Here is a 13,357-nt window from a genome sequence, read left to right as displayed (position 1 = left end):
ATTTTTGTTTCATCAGACCAGAGGACATTTCTCCAAAAAGTACGATATTTGTCCCCATGTGCAGTTGCAAACCATAGTCTGGCTTTTTTATGATGGTTTTGGAGCAGTGGCTTCTTCCTTGCTGAGCGGCCTTTTGGGTTATGTCTATATAGGACTTGTTTTATTGTGGATATACAGTGGGACGAAAAAGTATTTAGTCAGCCACCAATTGTGCAAGTTCTCCCACTTAAAAATATGAGAGAGCACTGTAATTTTCATCATAGGTACACTTCAACTATGACAGACAAAATGAGAACAAAAAATCCAGAAAATCACATTGTAGGATTTTTAATGAATTTATTTGCAAATTATGGTGGAAAATAAGTATTTGGTCACCTACAAACAAGCAAGATTTCTGGCTCTCACAGACCTGTAACTTCTTCTTTAAGAGGCTCCTCTGTTCTCCACTCGTTACCTTTATTAATGGCACCTGTTTGAACTTGTTATCAGTATAAAATACACCTGTCCACAACCTCAAACAGTCACACTCCAAACTCCACTATGGCCAAGACCAAAGAGCTGTCAAAGGACACCAGAAACAAAATTGTAGACCTGCACCAGGCTGGGAAGATTGAATCTGCAATAGGTAAGCAGCTTGGTTTGAAGAAATCAACTGTGAGAGCAATTATTAGGAAATGGAAGACATACAAGACCACTGATAATCTCCCTTGATCTGGGGCTCCAAGCAAGATTTCACCCCGTGGGTTCACAATGATCACAAGAACGGTGAGCAAAAATCCCAGAACCACACGGGTGGACCTAGTAAATGACCTGCAGAGAGCTGGGACCAAAGTAACAAAGCCTACCATCAGTAACACACTACGCCGCCAGGGACTCAAATCCTGCAGTGCCAGACGTGTCCCCCTGCTTAAGCCAGTACATGTCCAGGCCCGTCTGAAGTTTGCTAGAGAGCATTTGGATGATCCAGAAGAAGATTGGGAGAATGTCATATGGTCAGATGAAACCAAAATATAACTTTTTGGTAAAAAATCAACTCGTCGTGTTTGGAGGACAAAGAATGCTGAGTTGCATCCAAAGAACACCATACCTACTGTGAAGCATGGGGGTGGAAACATCATGCTTTGGGGCTGTTTTTCTGTAAAGGGACCAGGACGACTGATCCGTGTAAAGGAAAGAATGAATGGGGCCATGTATCGTGAGATTTTGAGTGAAAAACTCCTTCCATCAGCAAGGGCATTGAAGATGAAACGTGGCTGGGTCTTTCAGCATGACAATGATCCCAAACACACTGCCCGGGCAACGAAGGAGTGGCTTCGTAAGAAGCATTTCAAGGTCCTGGAGTGGCCTAGCCAGTCTCCAGATCTCAACCCCATAGAAAATCTTTGGAGGGAGTTGAAAGTCTGTGTTGCCCAGCAACAGCCCCAAATCATCACTGCTCTAGAGGAGATCTGCATGGAGGAATGGGCCAAAATACCAGCAACAGTGTGTGAAAACCTTGTGAAGACTTACAAAAAGTATTGAGATAAACTTTTGTTATTGACCAAATACTTATTTTCCACCATAATTTGCAAAAAAAATCATTAAAAATCCTACAATGTGATTTTCTGGATTTTTTTTTCTAATTTTGTCTGTCATAGTCGAAGTGTACCTATGATGAAAATTACAGGCCTCTCTCATCTTTTTAAGTGAGAGAACATGAACAATTGGTGGCTGACTAAATACTTATTTGCCCCACTGTAGATACTTTTGTACCTGTTTCCTCCAGCATCTTCACAAGGTCCTTTGCTGTTGTTCTGGGATTGATTTGCACTTTTCACATCAAAGTACGTTCATCTCTAGGAGACAGAACGCGTCTCCTTCCTGAGCGGTATAATGGCTGCGTGGTCCCATGGTGTTCATACTTGCGTACTATTGTTTGTACAGATGAACATGGTACCTTCAGGCATTTGGAAATTGCTCCCAAGGATGATACAGACTTGTGGAGGTCTCCAATTTTTTTCTACGGTCTTGGCTGATTTCTTTTGATTTCCCCATGAGGTCAAGAAAAGAGGCACTGAGTTTGAAGGTAGGCCTTGAAATACATCCACAGGTACACCTCCAATTGACTCAAATGATGTCAATTAGCCTATCAGAAGCTTCTAAATTCATGCCAAAATTTTCTGGAATTTTCCAAGCTGTTTAAAAGCACAGTCAACTTAGTGTATGTAAACTTTTGACCCACTGGAATTGTGATGCAGTGAATTATAAGTGAAATAATCTGTCTGTAAACAATTGTTGGAAGAATTACTTGTGTCATGCACAAAATAGATGTCCTAACCTAAAACTATAGTTTGTTAGCAAGAAATTTGTGGAGTGGTTGAAGAACAAGTTTGAATTACTCCAACCTAAGTGTACGTAAACTTCCGACATAAACTGTAAATAAATAAATACATATATATATATATATATACTAGCGTTAGCACAATGACTCAAAGTCTATGGTATCTACTATATATAAATATATATAGTAGATACCATAGACTTAAATATATATAGTAGATACCATAGACTTCGAGTCATTGTGCTAACGCTAGTAAGCATTGGTTCACATTGTTTACCTTCCTTCATACTGGATGCAGAGAAATAAACATGGTATCCATGAGTTCATCTGACTCTGGGTCAGTAGATAAAGGGCTTCATCTGACTCTGGGTCAGTAGATAAAGGGCTTCATCTGACTCTGGGTCAGTAGATCAAGGGCTTCATCTGACTCTGGGTCAGTATATAAAGGGCTTCATCTGACTCTGGGTCAGTAGATAAAAGGCTTCATCTGACTCTGGGTCAGTAGATAAAGGACTTCATCTGACTCTGGGTCAGTAGATAAAGGGCTTCATCTGACTCTGGGTCAGTCGATAAAGGGCTTCATCTGACTCTGGGTCAGTAGATAAAGGGCTTCATCTGACTCTGGGTCAGTAGATAAAGGGCTTCATCTGACTCTGGGTCAGTAGATAAAGGGATGATCCTGAAGTATCCCTTTAAGACACATGTATTGACTGTTTTTACAGCTTTCTTATTTGAAGAATGTAGAATGATCATAATGTACTGCTCGAACTCCCAATAAAAAAAACGGTGAATTATTAGTGAATTTACATGTATGAATATGAAATTATCCCATTAGCACAATTACATTTTGGATGTAAAATTGTTTTTCTTTATCCTTTAACCCAGCAGCACATTCTCCCATAATAAACAAAAGTCACAAATAATATTTATCAATAATAAACGTACACTAATCTTTCAATAATCTCTTTACATGTAGGAAATGTTAAAATCAATGCAAAGATGTTTCTGGATGCTCATCACAAAAAGTACAGTTAAGCAATAAGTCACAAGGGGGTGTGGTATATGGCCAATATACCACGGCTAAGGGATGTTCTTATCCAGTGCCTGGATACAGCCCTTAGCCGTGGTATATTGGCCATATACCACAAACCCCCGAGGTGCCTTATTTCTATTATAAACTGGTTACCAACGTAATTAGAGCAGTAAAAAATAAATGTTTTTCCATACCCGTGGTATACGGGTATGGCTGTCAGCCAATCGGTATTCAGTGCTCGAACCACCCAGTTCATAATGAATGTTAATATGCTGTTATCTGTAGCCCCACAGCTGTTCAACGTCAACGAATCCCCACTCATGTGATTATTCTGGGCGGTACTTAAACTCTTGATCACATGACCGTTGTCGTTTCTTCCTGGTGCAGGAATCATCCGTGGTATGTGACGATCCAGACACTCAACGAAGACCAATTTAATCAGCGCCAACTAAACCAAAAAAGAGAAAAAAAAACACTGAAGGAAAAGTGCACATTTCTGAAGATTTGTTTCGTGAGGATTCTAGCTTGCGGCAGCAGAGAGAGCACAAGCCGTGAGCTTACGTTGTTGCAAGTAAAGCTCGCTTACTGTCCTTCGTTCCTGTCGCTGGACCGTGTGCATGTTGTGATTCGCCCCTTGCCTTGGCAAACAACTTAACAAAAATATGACACAACAACATAGCCGCAAGCAACCTTTGTCCATTGCATTCATCGCGCTTTTAGGTGAGTATGTTGATGCTGGATGGACGCAGTAAATACAACACCATACATGTAGAAATGGTAGCTCATACACCATAATTCGGTATTCAACCTATTTTTACCTTGCATGATGGTTAAACATGGTTCTACGTTTTCCAGATGACTTGCATTTCTGCCTTCGATTATGTATTACAGGTCGATGCGAGACCAGACAGAGTTGTTTTTCTTGCTTAGTGGCTGGTTGACAGCTCGATCGGTAGGTCAAGAGGTGTAGGTGGGCTGTTGTGCAATGGGACCCTCACGTGATATCAAAAGCGCTGTGTCTAGTGTTAAAAACAACAGGCTATGTTTTTTTTCATTTATTGATGACATTGCACTCATTTGTTTTGTTTACTCGCAGCTTGTTTCTTGGCAAGTAACCTTTTTAGCTTTGGGATAAAAGCTGGTGGTCACGTACTGAGTAGCCCAAGGCTTAACCAATGGCCAGCAGATGGTGCTATTGGGTCGTTTCATTTGACCGTTCAAAGGGAATCCATGCAGCTGGCTTATTGATGGGTTCATACATAAAACATTTTCCATCCAGGCTGCAAATGTGTTGAGTTTCTCAACTTGATTTAATGTCGAAGGTGGAAAAAAAAAAAATGAAAGTATGCCTGCTTTCTTTATGGAACACCCTTTTTCACCACCATGTTAGATTAGCCGAAGGGATTTTCCAAGAGTGGGAAAAACCAGTCAATCCCCGCCTGATGCCTGGGCGGCCATGGAAGCGAGTGCATCCATCACGACCAGCACACAGCATGAAACCAAAACATAAATGGCGACACACAATGATCCCACCCTCACCTCTAATTGGAGGACTTCAAACATTTTACACTGTACATTTTGTGTATATAATTATACCAACACATCAATTCCACTCTTCAGACTTCCACAGATCAACTCATCTTTCCCAATTAAACATAATTCTACCATGTCCTCTCCCAATACATCCCTCCATTCTCCCATGGTGTCTCACGGGGGACTTGAACCTCCCCATCTGCAACACTTCTGCCGAAATTGCCTCCGAAGATAAACATTTTACCCGAGAGCACAATGATATTTCCTATTGACGGCCTGTGGCCCTTCAACTCCCCCGTAATACAATATAACAGGTATAACTGACCCTGATAATATGGCATAATAACCATTCCTGGACCTGACTCCAAAAACAAGCCACCGATGGACAGTACTGGAAGGGATCCTCTATTGATTGTTGCCTTAGGGTGAAATCTGCACCAGTCTGACTTGAATACCCCATAAACTGAGCCTTCTTTTTGTAATGAGAACTTTAAATAAAAGCTTAAATTGAAAAGATTGAATTGATACGTCAATTGTTTAGTATATCAGTCTGCTGTTAGCAGAGTTGCCAACAACCGGATGCATCCGGTTTTCAGGAATACAGCTAATTCAACTTAGCTCAGGCGTTTATTTTACGCTTTCTACGTTCGGTTACCCTTGGTCTGAACACTGTATGCAATGTCAGGAAGTAGTATTAGCCACCATAGCATAGTGGTGGAAAATGGTGTTTCATAAGAAAGTATGCAAATCCCCCGCCCCACCTTCTTGCCATTAAATCAAGTTAAGGAGGAAATCGATGCCTTTGCAGCCTGAATGGAGAATGTTTTATGCACGAACCGGTCCACAAGCATTTTGCTACACCCGCAATAACATCTGCTATATATGTGACCAAAAACATTTGATTTGAAGGGATACGAGTGTATAGCCAGTTGCATGGATTCCCTTTGGGCGTTAAGATGAAATGACTCCATAGCACCATCTGCTGGCCTTTGGGCTAGACCAAGGCAAGCTATTAGATATCGATCACATTTGCACAGCCTGTCTTTGTAATATTCTCTTTGTAGGACAAACTGGGCCTAAATGTAGCCTAAATGTAGCCTAAATGTAGCCTAAATGTAGCCTAAATGTCAAGATATCAGGGAGTGTGATAGTTGAACAGATGAGCGAGCAGAAGGTGTAAACAGATCGATGATACAGGGGAACTGAGAGTGACAAACCCTGACGAAGGCTGTTAAAACGCCGTGGTTTAATCATGAAGATGTATAATCAACTTCAATTGTCCTCAGAGTTGCTGAATATTTGATATTTCAGGTTTCCTCATATTCATACACCTTGGTTCTGAATCCAATGATATGTGTCACACGTGCCGAATACTACGGGTGTGGACTTTATCGTGAAATGCTTGCTTACGAGCCCTTCCCAACAATGTAAAGTTAAAATATTTATAAGGAATAAAATACACAAGAAGGGCGCTATATACAGGGAGTACTAGATTTTTGTGCAGTGGTATGAGGTAGATATGTACATGAAGCCATGGTAAGGTGACTAGGCAACAAAATGTAATAAGAATAGTGGTAAAATAAAGAGTATAATAGTGTTTGTCGGTATGGATGTTTTTTTATGCATGTATGTGTGGTCCTCTAGCTCATTTTGTAGAGAATGGCGTTTTGTGACGGCCAGGGTAGTGGTTTCGATTCCCGGAAGTACCCATCCATAAAATGTATGCACGCATGCCTGCAAGTAGGCCGTCATTGTAAATAAGAATTCGTTCTTAACTGACTTGCCTAGTTAAATATAGATGTGTGTTTTTATTTTTTTGCAGTGTTGCTTTGGATAACAGCGTCTGCTAAATGGCATTTATTATAATATTGTGTGAGTGTGCATAGAGCCAGTGCAAGAAAGGGTCAGATAGTCTAGGTTACCATTTTAATGAACTATTTAGCAGTCTTATGGCTTGGGGATAGAAGCTGTCTCTGAGCCTGTTGGTCTGAGTGCTGATGCTCCGGTACTGTTTGCCAGACAGTAGCAAAGTGAAGTCTTTGGCTTAGGTGGCTGGAGTCTTGTAAATTTTTCGGGCCTTCCTCTGACACCCCCTGATATAGAGGTCCTGGATGGCAGGGAGCTCGACCCCTAGTGATGTACTTGGCTGTCCGCACCACCCTCTGCAGCATTATGCAGTTGAGGGCGGTGCATTCACCATACCAAGCAGTGATGAAGCCAGTCAAGATGCTCTCGATGGTGCAGCTGTATAACTTTTTGAGGATCCGAGGGCTCATAACAAATCTTGTCAGCCTCCTGAGAGGGAAAAGAAGTCGTCATGCTCTCTTTACGACTGTCTGGGTGTGTGTGGAGCATGCTAAGTCCTTAGTGATGTGGATGCCATGGAAACTCTCGACCCGCTCCACTACAGCCCCATGGATGGGCGTGCTGTCCCCTCTTTCACCTGTAGTCCACGATCAGGGAGAGGGTTGTTGTCCTGGCACCACACTGCCAAGTGTCTGACCTCCTTGTAGGCTGTCTCATCGCTGTCGTTGATCAGGCCTACCACCGTTGTTTCGTCAAAGCAAGGCACTCACTAGTATTTTTTTAATCTGCACAGACCTGTAAGACAGACATCAGCTGAAGACGATGTAATTGACACCAGTAGTGACGTCTCACGTGGCTTCCGAGGAGACTAGTAATTGTAGAAATGAGCCAAGTAGCAGACCTGCTTCTTCATTCCAATGGTTATTTTGTGGTGTGACCCACTAAAGCTTTTGGAATTTATGTGGACAGCCACATCGACGGAATCAGCAGGTTTTGTTGTTGGCACAACCCAGTCTGCCACCACATAAAAAAATGTGGCCATAACATTACTCCAAAGTTACTGACCTACACAGTGGTTGCATCGCTATAGTCTCAAATGGCTCCTCAGCTCTTCTCCTTCATCTGCACTTATCTAATATCTTATCTACCCCACATGATGGGTGAAAGCAACATTATGGTGGTGAATGCATACAGAGGTTGCTTGTCAACTTCTTTCACGTCTGTGCAGATCTAGGAAAGGAGGAGAGGAGGCCTCTTAAAGACTATTGAGACTTTACCAGCCTCCAGCTAAGGATCGAACAGTGCTGTGTCTGTGTCTATCCATTTGTGGTTGTCTTGTTACGTCACTACAGCGGTCACGTTGCATCAGACCTTTGCTGCCACTGACGCCCCGCCCACGGCTGCCCCTCAAACCACGGCTCCGCCTCCTGCACCCCCGGCTCGGCCCGAGAGAGGCAACTACACTGTAACCAACGGCAATGGGACCGCCTGTCTGATGGCCCGCATGGGACTGCAGCTCAATGTCAGCTTCAGCTCTGCCTCTCTCAATAAGGTACACACAGACTTGCACATACTTTGAAGCCCAGCACCTCTCAGACAGTTTTGTTTTACTAACCTGGTGGGGGACACACAATTAATTCCCATTCAAAATCCTATTTTTCTTAACCTCTAAACTGAACCTTTTAACCCTAAATCCCCTAGGAATAGCCTTTTTTCCTTTGTGTGGACCAGGAAAATGTCCCCAGTTGGTCAAATGTTTGTTCACTATTTTTGTGGAGACTTCTGGTCCCTAAAATTATAGTTAAACATGTCCACACACTGCCCTGTGTCTTGTTGTCCTGTGTGTGCGCAGACTGTGCTAGAGGTGGTGAACCTGCAGCCCAACCTGACTAAGAGCTCAGGGTCATGTGACTTGGACAGCGCCACCCTACTGCTGAAGGCTGACGAGAGGGCAACCAGTCTCACCCTCGTCTTCTCCCTGGTCAGAACTCTTGTTTGACCTTTATTGTTTCTCTTTACTGTTCTGTGTCTGCCACTTAGTGCTCTCTCTTGCTCTTTATCTTCATTTCTTCTTGCATCCATTAATACATTAGTACATGCAGTAAGGTTTTCTTCTGTATCAGTAGTAGAAGGCTTTTGGCACTAACACCTGACTGCCACAAGATGGAGCCTCATGAACAAGCTGAGGACAGGCACTCGTGAACTATTGTTCCAGTCCTGTGTGTGGCGTAGATACTGTGTGGCGTCACTGGTTCTCTTGTGTCTGCAGAATGCCACGTCCAGTAAGTACCACCTCAGTGGAGTGACCCTGTTGGCAGCCTGGCCGGACATGCATGGTGAGTCTGGATCCAACAATCACCTGATCTAGTGAATAGTACATGCATATAATGAATCTACTGTCTATCCTCATACAACCCCAATCTGCAGTGTTGAAACCCCTCTATAATCCTCATTTGCCACACTCTTCCATCTCCATTACTGTAATATCTTTCTCCATCCTTTCTATATCCTGTTTCACATCCCAACCATTACCCCCCCCCGAGCTGACAAGGTAAAAATCTGTGGTTCTGCCCCTGAGCAAGTCAGTTAACCCACTCTTCCCCAGGTGCCGATAACGTGGATGTCAATTTAAGGCACCTCTGATTCATAGGGGTTGGGTTAAATGCGGAAGACTTATTTCAGTTGAATGCATTCAGTTGTACAGCTGACTAGGTATCCCCCTTTCCTTTCCCTCGATCTTCCCTTTCTTACCCCACCCATAACCCCTCTCCCTCCTTCCCACCATTATATCTCACTCTCCCTGTCGTCCCTCCAGTGCCCTTCTCAGCCGGTAACCGTAGTCTGGACTACCTGCGTGGTACCCTGGGGCGTAGTTACATGTGTCGTGAGGAGCAGACTCTGGCTGTGACTGTCAACTTCTCTCTCAACACCTTCCAGCTGCAGGTGCAGCCCTTCGGCCTCAAAGGGGACCAGTTTGGAGCAGGTACTGTGGGTTACCACTTCATGTGGTACTATTTCAGTATGGGACTGTGGGTTACCATTCAATGTGTTAATGTTTCAGGAGGGGATTGTTATCAACATTACTGAGATTGGAATAATGTGATTATCATTCCATCACATTTATTTATTGATTTCTTGTTTTTCTCCACGTTCCCTCGCCTGCTCTTCGGTGTCTATAATTCCCGCTCTCTCACTGTCTCTCTCCCTCGCCAGCGGAGGAGTGTCAGCTGGATGAGGATGACATGTTGATCCCCATCATCGTGGGCGCTGCGCTGGCTGGCCTGGTCCTCGTCGTTCTCGTGGCCTACCTCATCGGCAGGAAGAGGAGCCACGCTGGCTATCAGACCATCTAAAATCACTTCCTATCAACTGACCCCCCCCCCCCCCCCCCCCCCCAAGAGCCAGAGAGCGCAAGCCCGCCCCATCTCACCCTCCAGCTACTAACCATCACCTGGATTGACTGAACCTCACTGCGACCCTTAAACTGAACTTTCCCCAATTCAGTTGGTCTCATCTTAGAATCCTTGCTGCCCCATCCTCCCCTCTGAACTCTCATTAGCCCCGCGTTGGGTATCCATGGGGTTGATATGCGCTTTCAGGACTTGACTACTCCTTTGTATGAACAAAAAAAAAAGTGGGAATCTGCTGAGATTTGTATTTACATAACGAAACACTCTTGACAGTAGAGCTTTTCATGGATCCACCTATACTCGAGACCTGATCCAGAATTCGAAATAATGTCACGGGTTGAATCTGAACAGATTATCACGGGTAGGCCTACATGTAACTTTAATTTACCTGTCCGGAAGAGCCCGTACAGATCCAAACGCGACTGCTACAGTAGAGAGAAATGTAGTAATTTATGCTGCTGCTCTTTATGCTACTGCCACGAGAGTGGCGTTTGTTGTTGTTGGCCAGTCATAAGTTAACAAAGCTACAATAGGCTAGTCATAGAGCCTTCCTGTGTGGCAAAAGTTAGGAGATATCTAATAAATATAATTACAAGTTAAAGGAGAGGGATGGGCTACAACGACAATAGTCTGGAGTTGTAAGTGTAGGATGAGAAAGCGTAAGCACTGCAGCCTCAGTTAGCCTAGCTCGCTAATATCAGCTAGCTTAATTAGCTTCTCCCGGTTTGATACAGTCAAGCCCGGTACGACGTAATCATATTTGATAAATCATTTAGCTATGGCAGCTATTGGTTGGTTGCTGTTATCTCTCCCTCACTCGCTCAGTACGGCCCGTCCCCCACCTGCTGGAGCGGCACCTCCCTCACGCGTTTTATCGGCTTTAAAAAAGTGTTTTCTGTTGCTTCCCTCACTCGGATCGGGGCTGGATCTGACCAGGTCTATACGGAACGGGTCTAGCTGTCTCTGAGTTCGTTCGGAATGCGTCTCTGACTAAATTCAAAAAATGTATTTATACATATCGGGTTCGAGTAGGGAAAGCCCAGGTCTATTTTGGAACAGGTCCAGCTTTTTGGACCCATGAAGACCTCTACTTGAGAGACACCATCACTCAACATGGCAGGGGGTGGGGTGGAGTTTTCATATAACCATATGCTGAATAATAATCCACACTCTGCTATTTGTAGCCTAGGGTTTCATATCATGCATTACATTTACTGGTGTTTAATAACAGGATTTCTGAGGGATTGTTTGTGTACAACCATTGCTGCTGCCTTTTAATGGCTACTTCTCTGTTTTGGTTGGTGGCCATTTTGTCAGTCACAACGTAATAGGAGGCCGTTGTTACTCCTGTGTAAAGGGAATATAATGACTGTCGCTGGTTGCTCCAACCAAACTTGTTGCTTAAGGTTTTCAACATCATTAAACATAATGAATTTTTAAAATTCTGAATATAATATGGAGTTGATGCAAGTCTCCCCTAACCTGAGTTTGAGGGTCAGATATTTTTGCATCCACCTAATGTTTAAGGCTATGATTTGGGTCTGGGAAATCTGATCCTAGATCTGTGGTTAGGGGCTAAGCTAGGTACCAGCGGCAGTTTTCAGAATGGTGTTTCTTCATCCATTTCTTAGGGGTCCCCTAGTTGGACATTTTTTTTGTGCACCTTCTTGTGTTCCTCTTGGACTGGGTTGAGGAACAAGGGTAAAGGTCATTTGATGGTGAAGCAGTTGAGGTCTGCATACCACTGCTTATAGGTAAATGTATTAACCGGCGCCTCATGGTCAATCCGACATCTGCTTTGGCTGTGCAGCATTTACGGTGATACGGCCTCGGCAGAAGTCAGGACATTCATACTTGTTGTGCTTCCTGAAGCAAAGCAGAGCTGTTAAGGAAGTGACACGCTATACAGAGTCCTCCCCATTTATTACAACATTTTGAGAGGCATGTGCTTGATTTGGCCTCTGCATGCCTCGAGGCTCCGCAATTGGTTCACACCCTCCATACGAACAGACTAAGCATAAATTGGCTTTAAGACGGGGTGATTTTTCTTTTCTGGGGGGGTATACTGATGGTACGTCCAGTGATACACTAAGGGGAGGGTTGTTACAGTTGAATTTTATGGTGCGTACAAATGGCTGAACACTAACTCAAAATGCACCTGTGTAACTTGGGACACTTTTTAGTGAATAGTCACATTTATTAGGTGGTTTTCTCAAGTTACAATTCCAGATATTATAGTTTAAATTGTTCTGTTGGAGTTACTGCCAAAAGAACAGCAACATTTTAGGGAGGACATCATTTCTCCACCCCAAAATAATGTTAAGCCAAATGGAATCTGTGCCTCCCCACTTACAAGAAGGATGGGATCTATGCTAATGTTCTAGATTTGCACACACTCTAATCTGTCTCAAATGGCACCCTATTCCCCATGTAGTGCATATCTTAGTTGGGTGTCATTAGTCATAGCCTTTTGTCTCTACACGGCGTTACCATAGAACAATGAGCCATATTTCACCAGATGTATAAATGGCTGTGGTCTATCTTGGTTTAGTTATAAAGATATTTGGCGTTCTGAGATCTTGCCTTGCCTGTTGAAAGATCAGAGGATGCATTATTTGGAGTAATGAAACTGCATTTTTATTCCACCCCTCTTCTAGAAGTGTTAACATCCATAGGTTGAATACGGCTTTAAGAATGTTTTAATTGTTTTCTTAAGTGTAGTGGTCAATAAAATAAAAAAATAAGCTGAAGGAATGAGCTCTGTCTTAATTTGTCGGTCTGGCGTTTGCCAACACCTTTCGCTCTATTCTAGAGGACTTGTATTTGGGAACCGATCGCAATGCTTGGCGATCAAAGCAGGGCCGTAATTATAATATAGATTGGGGGGGGGGTGTCACATTTCTAAGGTCTTTGAAATCCAAGTTAACAAACATCACCGACCATTTCCAATCCCACCGTACCTTCTCCGCTGTGCAATCTGGTTTCAGAGCTGGTCATGGGTGCACCTCAGCCACGCTCAAGGTCCTAAAGGAAAAAACTGCCATCGATAAGCGACAATACTGTGCATCCGTATTCAGCGACCTGGCCAAGGCTTTCGACTCTGTCAATCACCACATTCTTATCGGCAGACTCAACAGCCTTGGTTTCTCAAATGACTGCCTCGCCTGGTTCACCAACTACTCTGATAGAGTTCAGTGTGTCAAATCGGAGGGCCTGTTGTCCGGACCTCTGTCAGTTTCTATGGGGGTGCCACAG

The 13,357-nt window shown here is 43.6% G+C and overlaps 1 protein-coding gene across 1 annotated transcript; it reads left to right on the top strand.

Moving 5' to 3' along the window:
* The first annotated feature begins 3,739 nt into the window (after positions 1–3,739).
* Positions 3,740–12,852, top strand: LOC110520557 (lysosome-associated membrane glycoprotein 1). The gene is made up of 6 exons (XM_036975124.1): positions 3,740–4,073; positions 8,045–8,244; positions 8,545–8,673; positions 8,962–9,028; positions 9,508–9,675; positions 9,906–12,852. Exons 1-6 carry the CDS (start codon positions 4,016–4,018, stop codon positions 10,043–10,045), a joined length of 762 nt encoding a protein of 253 aa, XP_036831019.1. The 5' UTR covers positions 3,740–4,015; the 3' UTR covers positions 10,046–12,852.
* The last annotated feature ends 505 nt before the right edge of the window (positions 12,853–13,357 follow it).

Source organism: Oncorhynchus mykiss, chromosome 3 (assembly GCF_013265735.2).
Source record: "Oncorhynchus mykiss isolate Arlee chromosome 3, USDA_OmykA_1.1, whole genome shotgun sequence".
NCBI classification, from domain to species: domain Eukaryota; kingdom Metazoa; phylum Chordata; class Actinopteri; order Salmoniformes; family Salmonidae; genus Oncorhynchus; species Oncorhynchus mykiss.
This window is presented reverse-complemented; position numbering and strand designations above follow the sequence as displayed.

What these genes read in the sequence shown, in the direction of transcription:
- LOC110520557 (XM_036975124.1), top strand. Translation starts at nt 4,016, where the DNA reads ATGACACAACAACATAGCCGCAAGCAACCTTTGTCCATTGCATTCATC. An exon ending in TCACCCTCGTCTTCTCCCTG is followed by an intron (nt 8,674 to 8,961) that starts GTCAGAACTCTT and finishes TTGTGTCTGCAG; the next exon opens with AATGCCACGTCCAGTAAGTA. An exon ending in AGGGGACCAGTTTGGAGCAG is followed by an intron (nt 9,676 to 9,905) that starts GTACTGTGGGTT and finishes CTCCCTCGCCAG; the next exon opens with CGGAGGAGTGTCAGCTGGAT.